Source organism: Papio anubis, chromosome 17 (genome assembly GCF_008728515.1).
Source record: "Papio anubis isolate 15944 chromosome 17, Panubis1.0, whole genome shotgun sequence".
Lineage (NCBI taxonomy): Eukaryota > Metazoa > Chordata > Mammalia > Primates > Cercopithecidae > Papio > Papio anubis.
The window spans coordinates 19,276,356-19,292,563 of NC_044992.1; the positions used below are offsets into that span (position 1 = coordinate 19,276,356).

General features: G+C 37.4%; 1 protein-coding gene across 3 annotated transcripts in view; it reads left to right on the forward strand.

Moving 5' to 3' along the window:
• Positions 1-16,208, forward strand: part of LOC101008824 (coiled-coil domain-containing protein 144A-like) — a 103,693-nt gene that overhangs the window by 82,449 nt on the left and 5,036 nt on the right. For all 3 annotated transcript variants that reach the window (XM_031656995.1, XM_031656997.1, XM_031656996.1), the window contains exons 16-19: positions 5,995-6,288; positions 6,887-7,107; positions 8,526-8,730; positions 14,979-15,021. In XM_031656995.1, coding sequence (XP_031512855.1) covers positions 5,995-6,288; positions 6,887-7,107; positions 8,526-8,730; positions 14,979-15,021 — 763 coding nt within the window. The remainder of the gene's footprint in view (positions 1-5,994; positions 6,289-6,886; positions 7,108-8,525; positions 8,731-14,978; positions 15,022-16,208) is intronic.

Consider the following 16,208-nt stretch of genomic DNA (forward strand, 5'->3'; position numbering starts at 1 on the left):
TTTACAGGTGAAGTGAATTTCTTGTAGGCAGCATATCATTTGGTCTTTTTTGTAATCCATCCATTCTATCTATATCTTTATTTGGGGAATTTAAATCAGGTATAGTCAAGGTTTTTATTGATAGGTGAGGACTTACTCCTTTCATTTTAATAATTGTTTCGTGATTGTTTTGTCTATCCTCTGTTCCTTTTTTCCTCTTTTATTGTTTACCTCTACAATTTAGTGGTTTCCTGTAGTGATAATGTTTGATTCCTTTCTCTTTTTCATTTTTGTACCTGCTCTACCAATGAGTTTTATAGTTTTTTGATTTTCACGGTGGTAGACACTGTCTTTTTGCTTCCAGATTGAAGACTCCTGTAAGCATTTCTTGTAGGATCAGTCTAGTGGTGATGCATTCCTTCAGGTTTTGCTTGTCTGAGACATTATTTCTTTTTCAGTTTTATTTATTTATTTATTGGAGACAGAGTCTCACTCTGTTGCCCCAGCTGGAGTTCAGTGGCATGAACTCAGTTCACTGCAACCTCTGCCTCCCAGGTTCAAGCAATTTTCATGCCTCAACCTCCTGAGTAGCTGGGACTACAAGCATGAGCCACCATGCTTGGCTAATTTTTTTGTATTTTTAGTAGAGATGGGGTTTTGCCATACTGCCCAGGCTGGTCTTGAACTCCTGAGCTCAGGCAATCTGCCCACCTTGGCCTCCCAAAGTGCTAGGATTACAGGGATGAGCCACTGCACCTGGCCCCTCTTTTTCAGTTTTAAAGGATAGCTTTGCCGGATATAGTATTCTTGACAGGCAGTCTCTTTCTTCCTGTATATTAAATATATCATCTCATTCTCTCCTGTCCTCTAAGGTTTCTGCTGAGAAATACGCTGTTTGTCTGATACAGATTCCCTTGCATGTGACTTGGTGTTTTTCTCTTGCTCTTTGTCTTTGACTTTTAACATTTGACTGTGATGTGCCTCAGAGAAGACTTTTTAAATTGTATTTCTTTGGGGATCTTTGAGATATCTGTATCTAGATGTTTATATCTCTCACAAGACTTGGGAGTTTTTCAGCTATTATTTCATTAGATTGGTTTTCTGTGCCTTTTCCCATCTCTTCTATTTCTGCAACTCCCAATATTCGAAAAATTTTTGGCTCATGATGGCCCATATATAACATACACTGTCTTCTTTCTTTTTCTTTTCTTTTTTTTTTTCCTTTTTGCTTTTTATTTGTCTGACCTCATATAAAGACCTCTCTTCAAGTTCAGAAATTCATTCTTCTGCTTGATCTAGTCTATTGCCAACATTTTCAGTTGTTTTTATTTTATGTACTGAATTCTCAGTTCCAGGATTTCTGTTTGGTTCCTTTGAATGCTGTCTTTTTCATTGTTGAATTTCTTATTTAGATCATAAATTGTTTTCCTGATTCCTTTGTATTATCTATCTTTCCTATCAGGAATCTTTCCTGATTCCTTTGCATTATTGTATATCTCACTATGTTTCCTTAAGATCATTATTTTGAATTTTATAGGTTTTGTTTTCTTTGGGATTTGTTACTGGAGAATTACTGTATTCCTTTGGAAGTGTCATGTTTCTTTGATTTTTCGTATTTCTTGTGTCCTTTATGTTGATAGCTGTGCAGCTGGTGTAACAGTCACTTCGTGTAGTTTTAGGTGTCGACTTTTTTCTGTAGATGTATCTATGTTGTTGGTTGAATATGGTGCTTTGGCATTGATGATGGGGGAGGTGCATTGGTGTAATCTCCATATACTTATGTTTTCTTCTGCTGTAATCAACATCAGTGTCAGGTAAGTTCCTCAGTGGCTTACGGTGTAATTGTTAGTAGTGGGGGATGCTGTGGTGAGGCCTTGATGGTGATGGGGAGGACAGCAGGCCAGTCCTCAGGCACATTGATGGCATATACAAGTACTAGACTGGCAGCACCAGGCCAGGCTTGCCAGTTTTTGGTGGCAGTAGGGTACCTGAGTGGGCTGGCCCTTGGGCCTCCAGGTGGTGTGTGCTGGGATCAGAGGTGGCAGTAGCAGGCCAGCCCAAAGGACCTTGATGACACTTGTGGCACTGGAGATGACAGTAGCAGCTGGGGGTCAGACCTCGGATCCCTTGGTAGCATGCATGGGCACTGGTAGTGGTGAAAGCGGGCTGCATGGGCATTTCTCTAGGCGCCTGTGAGGAATATTTGGGTGGGTACCTATGGCAGTGTGTGGAGCAGGTTTGTCCACAGGTTCACTGAAGGCATGTGCAAGAGACTTTGTCAGTGGCTGGTGAGGCAGCCCTGTCTTTATGCTCCTGGATGCCTTGTGCAGGTGCCGGTGGGGCAGTAGGACTGTCCTTGGTGTTAGTGGTAGATGGCGCCTGGGTAAATGCACACAGACCTGGTTGGGGTGGGCTGCTCCTCAGGGCCCTGGACAGTGTATGTGGGCACTGAAGCAACAACAGCAGAAACAAGCAAAGTAGCCTTGTCTTCAGGCTCTCATATGGCTCACATGGGCACTGCCCCTGGTGGGTTTGGCAGGCTTGTTCTCAGGCTCCTTCATGGTACACTTGAGTGGGCCAGTTCTCCGGCCTCCTAAACGTATGCACAGGTATGCATAGTACTGCCACTGAAGGGGACAGGGCTGCTGGTGGTGGCAGTGGTATCAGTCAGGTGGCTCCCAGGCTCTGGAGAGCACACACTTAGGATCCCTTTGACCTAGAACAGTTTCCCTGGAGGGCTATTAGGTGACTACCTATTACCACAGGTATAGGGGGCTGTGGGGCTAGGGATTTGGGGGAATCTGTCCTGGCTTTGAGATGATCCTGGCTGGACTGGCTACCTCAGTTCCCTTTCCTTCTGTCATCAGAGGATCCCTATCAATTTCCTGCTGAATTCCAGTATGCTGTCTTTGATGCTTTCCTCAAGGTGTGGTTACCTACTTGCTGGTTTGGTTTTTCTTTTTCAAAGAGATGAGCGCTGGATATTCCCAGTCAGCCATCTCGATGATATCTTTGTCTATGCTGTGCATATTAAGGAATGTATAGACATGTTTTAAAACCTGCACAATTAGCCCTATAACTACAATTCTAAAAATTTCTACCACTTGAAAAACACACTCATTTGTAATTATTACCTCCCACCCTATACACAGGTTTCATTTTGTATGGCAGGCTCAGGCTTAAAGTGCGAGATCCTAACCCCCCACCACACATATACACGTTTCATTTAATATGGCAGCAAGCTCAGGCTTGAAGTGCAAGATCCTACCATCTTTATCACATCCAGTAGGGATTCACCCTGGGTTGTGGTTTCTGTGGTATAACCCCTTGAGTGCATATCTTGTCAACACAAAGACTTAACTAAAGGGACAAGTTATCTACAACTCACCCACCCAGCATTCTCCTAAACTGCTAGAGACCCTCCTATTGAACAGAGAGAAAATGGGAGTCACAAACGAAATACTAGACCATAGCAGTTCTGAAATACAGCCTGATGTGTACTTCCACTTCTTTGATTTGGACTTCGTGGGAACCATCCTCTGTGGTTGTTTGTGCTGCCTTCTTGGTTCTTTGTTGTATCCTTTTTGTATCCTTTTCATAAGCAATGACCTGTGTTTTCAGCTAAGTAGTTTCCTCAGCCAGCTTTCTCCCTATAGAACTTCTTAGGTCCTAAGGCCTCTTCATTTTTACTGTCTTGGTGTCTTTTAATCCAAGCTAGCAAGCAGTGTTATTGTTACTATGATTCTCTTAAATACTTAGAGTCTCTTGTGAATTTTACTTGGGTTCTTGTCATGGAAAAACCTCTTGTCCAGATCTCTTTGAGATGAGCACTTCACCTTGTGCTTCCTGTGAAGCTGTAGTAGGACAGTGCCTTAAGATGCATATACCCTTAAGATCTTTAAGGGAATTTGAGGCACCACCTTAAATCTTTCTGAGGTCTTAAGAAAGGGTCTTACACTGACAATCTTGGCTTCACCTTCAGACTGTGTTCTCCTGGCAGCACCCTGGATTTGATCTTATCCCAGAGGCCATTTATCTCAGCAATACAGGTGCCCCTCAAGTTAGGATGGGGTTATGTCTGGATGATGTTTGCATTTGTTATGACTGATATTTTCAATTTATGGGCCATCATAAATTGCAAATATCAGAAGTTGTGGGTGGGTTTTCCATTTATAATAATTTCCATTTACAGTGACTTTATCCTGATGTAACCACCCCTGTAAGCCAAGAGGCTTACACATACCATTTTGTTACTCAACACATATCATTTTCACACTATTAGAAAAAGTCAGAAAATGGTGAGTCGAACCATGCTAAGTCAAGGACTGTCTATATTTGGGAATCTGACATGTGGAGAGGCTATAAAAAGGAAACAGATACTTGAACCCAGAAAGTCCTGGTTCCTTTGTATGTAGTAGTCTTTCTTTAGCTTATCTCTTGCATTGGTTTTACTTTCAGCGGCTGTGTAGTAACAGTGCAATTTCCTTCAAGTTCCAGTATCATTTTCTTCACTATCCATGAAACCCTTCCTACCATCTTCTTCGAGGACCATTGGGCTTCCACAAACAGTCTCTTTAAGACTCTTCTTGTTTTCATGCTTATTCTTCTGTAGGTCCTTTCATCTTCCACTTAACTCCTGGTCCAATGATAATCCAACATGTTTTAGTAGTTTTTGTTGTTTTGTTATGCATTCCATATGTAGTGTCAATATCTGTATTAGTTATTTTTTGGTATATAACAAAATGCAGTGTTTCAAAACAACATCTATTTTGTTCACAATCTGCAGTTTTAGGCAAGGCTCAGTGGGGCCAGCTCACTTTTTCTTTACTTGGCATCAGCTGAGGCAACTTAAAGCTGAGAACTAGAATCGTCTAAAGCCTTGTTCATTCACCTGTGCAGCATTTGAAGCTGGCTTTTGGCTGGGACGTTAGTTAGAGAAGTCAGCTCGAACACCTACCTACATGAGGATTCACGGTGTGGTTTGGGCTTTCTCACAGCATGTTGGCTGCATTTTAAGGACAAGTGTCCCTAGAGAGAAAGGGTCAAGTAGAAGCTGTATGACTTTTTGTAACCCCACCTTAGAAGTCACCCAGCAGTTCTGCCACATTATGTTCACAAGAAGCTGGTTGTCAATGCCAGCTTGTATTCAGGAGAGGGAATATCATGGGAGAAGTGGCAAGCAATTTGTAGATGTTTTAAAACCACTGCTTCATTTACCTTTATAAAATAAAAAACAATCATAATTATTTCCTCTAAAGGAAAGCCGTTCTGTCCAACTCAGCACCACTGAAATTTCAGTGCAATTTTTTGTTGTCATTGTTTAATGTGCTCCCTTATTTTGTGTAAAGTAACAATGAATTACAAGACTATACTACTGAATTAAGCCATTTTTCTTCAGAAAAATGGTATGGATCATGCCATTGAACTTTTATACTAGGAGATGTGATTGCTTCTTAATTCCAAGTATCATTACTCTTTGAAATGTAACTCAAATTAGCATAAGACATTTGCAGTTCAGCAAAAGGCTTATGGTATTGGAATCCATTTTTTTTTCAAGATTTATTCATTAGAGTCTTATTTTCAGAGTCTTATTATGGGAGCCATTTATTGACTCAGGGCCAAATAATTCAATATGATGCCCTTAAAACTTCATTACAAATTATGGAGAATGATAGTGGGTTACAGCAATAAGAGACTTTGTGCTAATGGGGTGACTTAGAGCCATTTTAAGGAGGACAGCCATGAAACAATCATAGGAAAGCAGAAGTCTAAGATCAAGTCCAAATGTTGTGTGGCAAAGATGATGAAAGTAAAGGACAAATTTTTGTGAATTCTGGTGATTTTAACTTTGTTTTTAATTTTCTGAGTAATCCAAGGGTCTGTATTTTATGAATCTATAACAGTATAGGTAACATTTTATTGCAACTGAATTTATTTAAAACATTATTAGTTTTATATTAGACCATTCTCAGTCTACCTTCTTCATTACAAAACTATATTGTTTTACTCATGCAGGTTGACCTTATAGAAGCACAGGAAACTGCACCTTCACGATGTCTACATCTGGATGCAGAGAATGAAGTTCTTCAACTTCAACAGACATTATTCTCTATGAAAGCAATACAAAAGCAATGTGAAACACTACAGAAGAATAAGAAGCAGCTGAAACGAGAAGTAGTAAACCTCAAAAGTTATATGGAGAGAAATATGTTAGAATGTGTTGAAGCTGAACAGCATAAACTGTTGATTAAAGAAAAAGCAAAGAAAGAGATAGCAGAAAAATTAAATGAAGCCATTCTCACCTTGCAGGTTGGTTTATTTATCTGTAATGTGCTTTCATTCATTTCACTGCAAATTTTATTTTGGATATATACATCATACGTGTTTTCTCTACTTTCCTGACAGCAATTTGTTTGGTAGACTTCTAGAAGGAAGGTGGTATTTGTTTCTCCATTTAAATATTTTCGTTTCCTTCATTCTTATTCTTATAACTAAATTGATCTTCCATAATAATAATTATCACTAGAGAATCATTTGATTACTAAAGCCAGTTGGCATAATACAAGACTAATAGAAAAAGTAAAAAAAAAAAATTGTGATTTAGAAATTATACCATACTGTTGAACTGCTTTTAAGTTACATTGTTCCACTTTTAAAATGTAAACTTGATTCTGTCATTCTTTGCAGAATTGTTCTACAATTCAGATTCAATTATTAATGCAGTTGGTACTGATAATATGTTAAGCTTGAGCTTCTTTCTTTCTTCACATTGTTCTTAAAATTGTTCTCTGAATCACATACTTAAAATTGTTCTCAGAATCACTGACTCTGAACAAAAGGAAACAAATACACAGTAATTATTCAGGTTATAATTACTTTTAAAATGTTCCCTTTTAATTTATTTTAGAAACAAGCAGCAGTATCTCAAGAACAGTTAGCACAGTTAAGGGAGGATAATACTACTTCAGTAAAAACTCAGATGGAACTCACAATCAAAAATCTGGAATCTGAAATCTCCAGAATAAACACTTCGTCAGCCGACTTTAATAAAACCGAATTGGAAAGATATAAGGAACTCTACCTAGAAGAAGTAAAAGTTAGAGAATCCTTGTCAAATGAACTGAATAGGTAAGTCAGTACACAGAATCATAGAAAATAAGTTAAGCTCATTAATTTGCCTTCAAAAGCATAACTTTTAGTGAAACAGATTCAGGAGATTTGTGGGAAGTGAAAGCTTACTAGATTATACAATTTTGGAAAATTGTAAATTATAAATAGTAAATAAGCTTAACCTTTAAGTAAAATTGAAAATAGTAAATGAACATAACCTTTAACATCTTAGTCCAGGACAGTTCATGTCTCTCCAGCTTTTGGTTTTACGTGACTTCCCCCCACCCCTTAATATTCTTATATAGTTAACCTGATCTATTAGGGTTTCAGCTAAGTATTTGTGAAGCTTCATAATTTAGACAGTGATGCCATTATAAAACTTGTTTGTCCGTATTCCCTTTATTTGAAATATTAATGAATTTAATTTTTGGAAGATGACAGCTGAAAACCGAAAGGGTCAAGTACGACTACTCTGGGCACATTCTGGCACTCAGTAAATTCACTTTGCTTGACTGTGATCATTAGAGGGTGCCTTGAGAAGAAGTGTTCTGTATCGTTTTTCCAGTCCACATAAAGGCACACCTGTGAAGTAGAGAATGATTAACATAGGGTTGAAGGGAAGTATAACTTACTAAGTGATAAAAAATAACACCTTGGTCAGCCTGAGCGGGTATGTGGAAGACAGAAAAGGCAGGCCCCACCTCTGGTGCATGGGCCACAGTGTTAGGAGCTGATTGTCCTCGATGCTGCTTTAGTTCTCTTTGATTTCAGCAGTCTTATTCTCCCCTAGGAAAAGTCGCCCTGAATGATTCCTCAGTGACAAATGCTCAATTTTTTTCCAGATAATGGGTGAAAAGTACAAGGGCGGTGAAAACAATTGTTTGAAAATGCCTTTGAGAGATAGTTTTTTAGAAAATCTCTGTTTTACTAAATACAAGTATTTCTAGCTTGTATTTTTACTTTTAGTTTTTTAATTGTATATATTTAAGGAATACAATGTGATGTTTTGATATATTTATATGCAATGAAATGGTTATTTTGTCAAGCTAATTAATATCTTCATCATTTCACATAGTTACCCTTGGAATACAAGTAATTCTAATGGCATCTTAAGAATCTTGTAAGTAGAGTCATTCCAGACAGGCAACAAGTGTTAACTGTGAAGCGATACATCATTGATAGTCTTTTCTGTCCCCTCCCTCGTTTGAACTACTTGTTTGTTAGAAATCCCCCTAGAAACATATGTACTTCTTTAGAACAATGTTAAAACTATAATTGGATACAGTAGGCATGCTCTAACACATTTTCAGAGTTAAAACACGGCTTATGGTATATTCTATTTACTCTTATGGCAACTTTTAGAACAATTGAAGTCATTTAGGAATCATTTAGGAAAAAAGGAAATACTAAGCGTTTGTCTTTTGCAATCTTCATAGAACTAATGAGAAGATAGCAGAGGTCAGTGCGCAACTTACTGTGGAGAAAGAGCTGACCAGATCTCCATTCGCTGCTTGTAGTACAAGGCCCATCCTAGAGCCACCTTGTGCTGGAAATCTTAATGATAGTGAAGATCTCAACAGAAAACATATTCCAAGAAAAAAGAAGTCTGCTCCTGAGAGCATGGAGAGCTACTTGTTGAAGGTTAGTTATCTTTTTTCCTTTGGTGTTCACATGTCTGATCTAATTCTTGTATGTTATTTGGTGAAATACTCAGTTACTTAATTGTCTTGTGTATGGTCAAGTAAAGGTAATAATTAATCTGTGTTAATAAAGAGAGGAGACAGAAATTTTACAGTTATTTTTAAGTCCCTGGAGCTCTCATTCATAAGAGATTACTCCTTTGTTAACTTTATTCAATAAACGCAACCAAACTGACACATTTTAAATTTCTTTAAAAACTGCAATTAAGTTAGATTTTAACCAAAGGTATACTTTGATGTGCTTTGTCTTACTAACTGATTTTAGTTTGTCTGGGGTTCACTTTTAAAGGGTTTAGTGTGCGTGGGGTCACTTTTAAAGTTTTTCTGCATCATCTCAGATTTTCTACCCCTCATCGTATGTGAATGATTGGTGTCCAAACACTAACCACACATGGATGTTTATTATTTAAAAGGATCCAAGGTGAATACTTTTATATGTTATATAAACCTGCAACACTTGATTAATCTGTTCTTTAAGTTAAAAGTTTTGTGATTTTCTTACATGAGTACATCTGGTTATAAAAAGTTGTATAAAAATTGCTATTGCACTTACAGTGTTTTAATCCCAATTTTCGTAAAATGTGTCTATTGTTATGTGGTTGTACAGGGTTTTGAAATAGTTAAATGAAACAAATATTTGAATTTTTAAAGTAAAGCTCACATAAGTTATGTCTCTCTACTTGGCCATAACTGGAGTGATTGGTGACTAAGATGGCAATGATATCTAGAGTCCTTCAATAGCAAATGTGACCAAACAGAATCAATTCTGTTCTTAATACCCCAAATTCCATGTAAAGCTGCACATGGACATCTCCCCTGGACATGTAACAGGAACCTTTTAGTTCAACCATGTGGTTTCACTCAGAGTAAGAGTCTATTTCTGGGGATTTCAAAATGAATCCAAGAATGACAAGCTATATCAACTATAGAGTCGGTAAGGGAAAAAAAAAAAAAAAACGTAGTTCAGCTATGCTTGACCCAGATTAAGGTATTTGTCTAACATTTGTCCATTTTTTCAACTGGGGGAAAATTACAAAAGCTGGGCACAGTGGCACACACCTGTAGTCCCAGCTACTCCTGAGGCTGAGGCAGAAAGATCACTTGAGCTCAGGAGTTCAAAGCTGCAGTGCGCAATGATTATTCCTGTGAGTAGCTAGAGCACTGCAGCACTCCAGACTGGGCAACATAGCAAGATTCTATCTCTTAAAAAATTACAAAATCCAGAAAGCATTTGTTTGAACAAAAATAAATAGTTTTCTTTGTGTATATTGTTGTTTTTAAAATTTTTAATCGGTCCACATTTGCTTATAGTTTTGATGTTTTTATGGTCTCCTTAATGCACAGAAAAGCACAGGCCCACATGGAATGAGCCTCAACCTTGTTGTATTTACCTGGCTATTTCATGTCCTAACAAATCATAGAAGAGCAAATCTAAGGTTTCTTAGACAGCACTGCGGCCAAATAGCTTAAAAGAGAATGCATTAAATGATTATTTTAATACATAGATTGCAAGAGCCCAGCTAGCTGATATTTTTAATCATATTGTTTGCTTAGGTTTTATGTTTCTGAAAAAAATGAGATGATCAGCATATGTGGTAAGATTAGAAAGAATATGTGGTAAGATTAGAAAGTCAAGGAAGAAGAAACTATTTCTGTAAGTGTTATACAGTCATCTTGTTCAGGCTGTGGTGGATAGGCAGCAAATGGTGCTCCTTGTTCCCTTCTGAGTTCAGAACACTGGAGTCAGATGGACATCAACACACTAGCTCTATCACAGACTCATGATAACTAATGGGAGGATGTGGCTCAGATGTGCAGCCACAGTATTTTATCCCAGATCAGGCACTAACCCACAGAGTTTTAAGTGGAGAAAACAAATGCTTGACACCCATCGCAGTTGCATGCTGCTTACTGCAGAGATGACAGCAAACCTGAACTCATGTCACCGTGGGCAGACACATCTTTTGAAAGAGATCCTGAGCCAAGCAAGCACACTGTATGCTTTGCCCAAATTCACCCATTAGGTAGATCTGACATCTTCTCAAGAGGAAGCTGTAGGCAGAGAGTCTAAGCCCTCACTTGAAACCTGAGGCCAGGGAAATGAAGCGTTTCCTATCATTTCTGGCTGGATTTAAGTGATAATTGAAATTAAGTCCACATCTTTGTACCAATTAATGTTGGACAGACGTATGCTAGATGGTAAAGAGAAATCTGTTTTGTGTTTTCAGTTTTTCTATAACTCACAACATGGATGATCGCCTTGTTGATTGATTTTCATAAACCAAGTCTTATTTGGAGGAGAATGAATAGTTATTTTAAGGAACAGTTTTCTCGATTTCTGGTTGCTTGGTTCAACTGAAGATTTTCTCCTTCAAGTTTTCTGCTCTGCAGTTTGAAAAATGTGTTCTTTATAAATTGAGTGTCTCAATTGGTACTAGCAGAAGTTATGATACTAATTGTTGTTTAAATTTTATTCAAACTTACCTTGGAGAGCTACTTTTTTTGTCTCATGCTTAAACATTAGAGCGCATCGTGACAGTTTATAGATGCATTTTCTCTGAGTTTTTGTTGTTGTTGTTGTTGTTTTTTAAGACAGAGTCTCACTCTGTCACCCAGGCTGGCTCACTGCAACTTCTGCCTCCTGGGTTCCAGCGCTTCTCCTGCCTCAGCCTCCTGAGTAGCTGGGACTACAGGTGTGCACCACCACACCTGACTAATTTTTGTAATTTTAGTAGAGACAGGGTTTCACCATATTGGCCAGGCTGGTCTCGAACTCCTAACCTTGTGATCCACCCACTTCGGACTTCCAAAGTGCTGGGATTACAGGCGTGAGCCACCACACCTGGCCTCTCTGAGTTATTTTTTAAAATCTGTGTTTCTTTTCCAAATATGAACGAAGCAGCTAGGGGCATAGAATAACTCCAAGCTCAGTGAAAGATCTGAAGCCACCCACTCCTGGCTTGCAACTAATTGGCTTTCTGACCTCAGGCAAGCTGCAGTCTCTCTGAGCCTGTTTTGTTTCTTTTATAAAATTAGGGACTTTGACTAAATCAGTGACATTCATACCTTTAAGTAAAACTCTTTTTTTTTTTTTTTTTTTTAAAGAATAGAACTTTTTTAAATTGCATGAAACCACTTTATAGAAAGCAGAAGCAGTGCTGTCTGACTAAAGGAAGGATCAGTGCTCTGAAACCGTGACTTTCTTATCCCCTAATCCTTCAGCGTCCTCTGTGGAACCTTAGATTTCTAGGGGACATAGCTTGAAAAGGGTCATTTCTAAGAGAATCCTACTAATTAGCTAAAGTATGCAGGTACTTATGTTCTCCCATGTATCATTTTCCCACCTACTTATATTTTTAATGAAAAAGTATAAATATATTTGCAGATGTGCTTGCAGATTGTTGATGTTGGACTTCCTCCACCGTCTGAGACATAATCCCCACCTGGAGATAAAGAGAAAGGCCACGGAGACAGGAGGAGCAATGTTATTAAAAAGTTTATGTATTTTGCTCCATAAGGAGCTAGTGTAGCTTTTGATTTAGTATGTTGTATAAAATGAAAATTAACAGTTTACTAAGCTCTTTTATATCCTCTGGCGATGTTCAGTTTCTCCTAAGCTATTGCTCTGCACACTACAAAAACCATCGATGGCCCGGCCCCCTTGTCTCACTGAATAAGACAGTAATTAATGTCATCAAGACACTTTTCTCTCCTTTTCCCTTCTGTTAGCTGTGCCAGGCACTGTATTAAGTGGTTCAATGGGGGACAACAATTCTGAATTTCTGTGAAGGGAAATATGAGGAAAATGTGTGATTTAATGGCAAAGCAAAAATAAAATGAAAGGACTTTTTAAAAGTCGCTTAATATTTGCCTGTTTTTACTTCTGAAAATAGGTAAAGCCACCCCGGCCTTTAACTGGCCAGGAAAAAATTGGAACCATCAACACTCAAAACCCCTTTCCTAAGCTTTTGGGTTCCCATCCCAGAGGCACTCCCTCCCTGTGTTCTGGGCCTGTTCTTTTTCCCTCTGCTTTTGCATCTGACCTGGGATCTCTTTCCCAAAGGCAGCTGCCCTCCACTGTCATTTATGTGGTGAAATATTCAAGGATCAGGGAAAGGCTGGAAGAGAATTGATGTAGGGTTAGTCCACTCTGGGTTGGAAGATAGGCAGTGACTTCTTCCATGTACTCTTATTGAAGAGTTTGGAGAGAAAATGACCTTTACTTAAAGTTGTTATACAAAAAGTATTCTCTCTCTACAGAGTTATGATTTCTTCAGTATTGCCGAGACCAGCTCGGTCGGGGAGACCCTAACCCAGTGGCGCTAGAGGAATTAAAGACACACACACAGAAATATAGAGGTGTGAAGTGGAAAATCAGGGGTCTCACAGCATTCAGAGCTGAGAGCCGTGAGCAGAGATTTGCCCATGTATTTATTAACAGCAAACCAGTCATTAGCATTGTTTCTATAGATGTTAAATTAACTAAAAGTATCCCTTATGGGAAATGAAGGGATGAGCCGAATTAAAGGAATAAGTTGGGCTAGTTAACTGCAGCAGGAGCGTGTCCTTAAGGCACAGATTGCTCATGCTACTGTTTGTAGCTTAAGAATGCCTTTAAGCGGTTTTCCGCCCTGGGCGGGCCAGGTGTTCTTTGTCCTCACTCCAGTAAACCCACAACCTTCCAGCGAGGGCGTTATGGCCATCATGAACATGTCACATGGCCATCATGAACATGTCACAGTGCTGCAGAGATTTTGTTTATGGCCAGTTTTGGGGCCAGTTTATGGCCAGATTTTGGGGGACTTGTTCCCAACAAGTATAAAAGTAAGCAATTTGTTAGGATTATTTCATTTTTATGTTAACAAAATTGAGGTGTTATGAAAATATTTGTGAATGGGGTATAAAGAAATAATAAAATCTATTACATTAGAAATATTTAGCCAGAAGAGTGTTTTGGAGAAAAGATAAAAACATTACAGTAGTAGTGTCTTAATTTGAATCATGTAAAAATGTACTTTTTATGTAGTGTTTATGAATGACAATATCTAGTGTTCTTTGAAGAAAGGCTTTCTCCTTTATCTGGTGTTGAATTACTACTTTTATATGGCCTGGCTGGTAATGCTGTTGTCATGTTACTTTATAAAGCCTATCTATAATGTTTTTGTCACAGAAATGTTATGGAAAGGAGTCTCAAAATATTGGTAAACCTGTTAGTAAAAAAAAAGAAAAACTGACTTGACACCTAAAATTTGTAAAGGCATTAGATATCATTATCGTTATCACCATAAACTATCTCAGACCCTGTTCTGGGCATTTAGTGAGAGAATACCTATTCTACAAAAGGTTTAAATAAGAGCACTCTAGATAGAGACACCGGCAATAAGTTTGAAATATTCCCACATCTTTCATAAATAAGTAGGTAACTATAACTTGCCAGATGCTTCAAAAAATGGGTACTAATTTCTGAAAAGAAATCAAAGTTGCAGTTAAATAACTCTATATTGTTTTCCTAGTTTTTAATTCTAGACATTACTGAATCAAAGAAACTAAGATTGAAAACTGGCTCTAACCTATATTCTTGTTTTCATGTAAATTTTCTGAAATCTTTGCATCTATATAAATAAAGAAATGTTAATCATAATAAATATCATAATATTTTTCCAGTGGAACTTTCACATGGCATCACAACAATACTGCTTTCTTCAAGTATGTATTAAAGATTCTGTGCTGAATTAATAGCAAAGAACATACTTTAAAATTACTATTTTCTAAAAGTGGATAATGGAGAGTTCATTTTAAGGAACTATTCATTAGAGTGAAAAACTGATTAGACCTTGATAAAAGGCAGAGTTTTGATAAGAATGGGAAAGTAATGAATTCATTGCAAAATATGACTTGAATTGTTTAACCTCTGTACTAATAAGGGAAAACATCACACTTTTGAAATGATGTAGATCCAACAGACCAATATTAATTGTACTTTTGTGAGATTAAACAGCATAACACATATATATTCTCCATTATCTAAACTTAAAATAGGAATTTATGTGATTTTCTTAAATATAAGCATTCTTCAAGTTAGGTCTGGTCTCTAAAAGTATTATTTAAAGGCCATGTTTTGTAATTGATGCTCCTTACCATGATAATGTCTCTTCTTAAACATTATAAATAATATTTGTCTTATTTCAGATGCAGCAGAAGTTGCAAAATGATATAACTACAGAAGTAACAGGTATGTTACCAAAATTTATGAATTAAATTTGGATTAAGTAATATATGTCTAAAATAAACTGCAAATGACATCCCTTTCCATTCTTGGGCTAATAGATACTACATTAAATATTCTTTCTTACACACATCTGATGAAAGATGTGAAAAATTGAACATGTATAATGAAGAGCATACTTATGCCTCATGAATTCATCACATTCCATAACTTGAAAAAGAAAAATCAAGAAGTCTGGCTCTATACTTCACTTCTACCATCCCTATGGAACTGTCAGCCAGCACACAGAAACTATTCTCTCCAGAAAACAAAGGCATCATCAGCTTCTCAGGGTTATGGTAGTGATTTTTAAATTTATTTATTATTATTATACTGTAAGTTGTAGGGTACATATGTGTATAACTCGCGTGCAGGTTTTGTTACATATATGTATACTTGTGCCTTGTTGGTGTGCTGCACCCATCAACTCGTCATTTACATCAGGTATAACTCCCAATGCAATCCCTCCCCCGCCCCTCCCCCATGATAGGCCCGGTGTGTGATGTTCCCCTTCCGAGGTCAAGTGATCTCATTGTTCAGTTCCACCTATGAGTGAGAACATCACGGGTGTTTGGTTTTTCTGTTCTTGTGATAGTTTTGCTAAAATGATGGATTCCAGCTGCATCCATGTCCACAAGAGACACAAACTCATCCTTTTTGTAACATAGTATTCCATGGTGTATATATGCCACATTTTCTTATGTCAATCTGTCTACTGATGGACATTTAGATTTGATTCCAAGTCTTTTGCTAGCCCAGCGAATAATTGCTTGCAATAATAAACATACGTGTGCATGTGTGTATGTATAGCAGCATAATTTATAATCCTTTGAGCTATCCCCCAGTAATAGGATAGCTGGTCATATGGTACATCTAGTTCTAGATCATGAGAATATATATTCTTTCTTTCTATAATAAAATTATTATAATATTCGTTTCATCTAACAGATATAATTGTTCTCTTCTCTCTATCCCTCTATCTATTTTATTCCTAATATCTTTATATATAATATCAACTATCTAATAATTCAATAAATATAATATATCTATAATAATGATTTATTATATTTCTAAATAATATAAATAATAATAATAATATACTATTAATGTTTATTATTACTATTCTATTGTAAAATATCTCTCACTCACCTCAA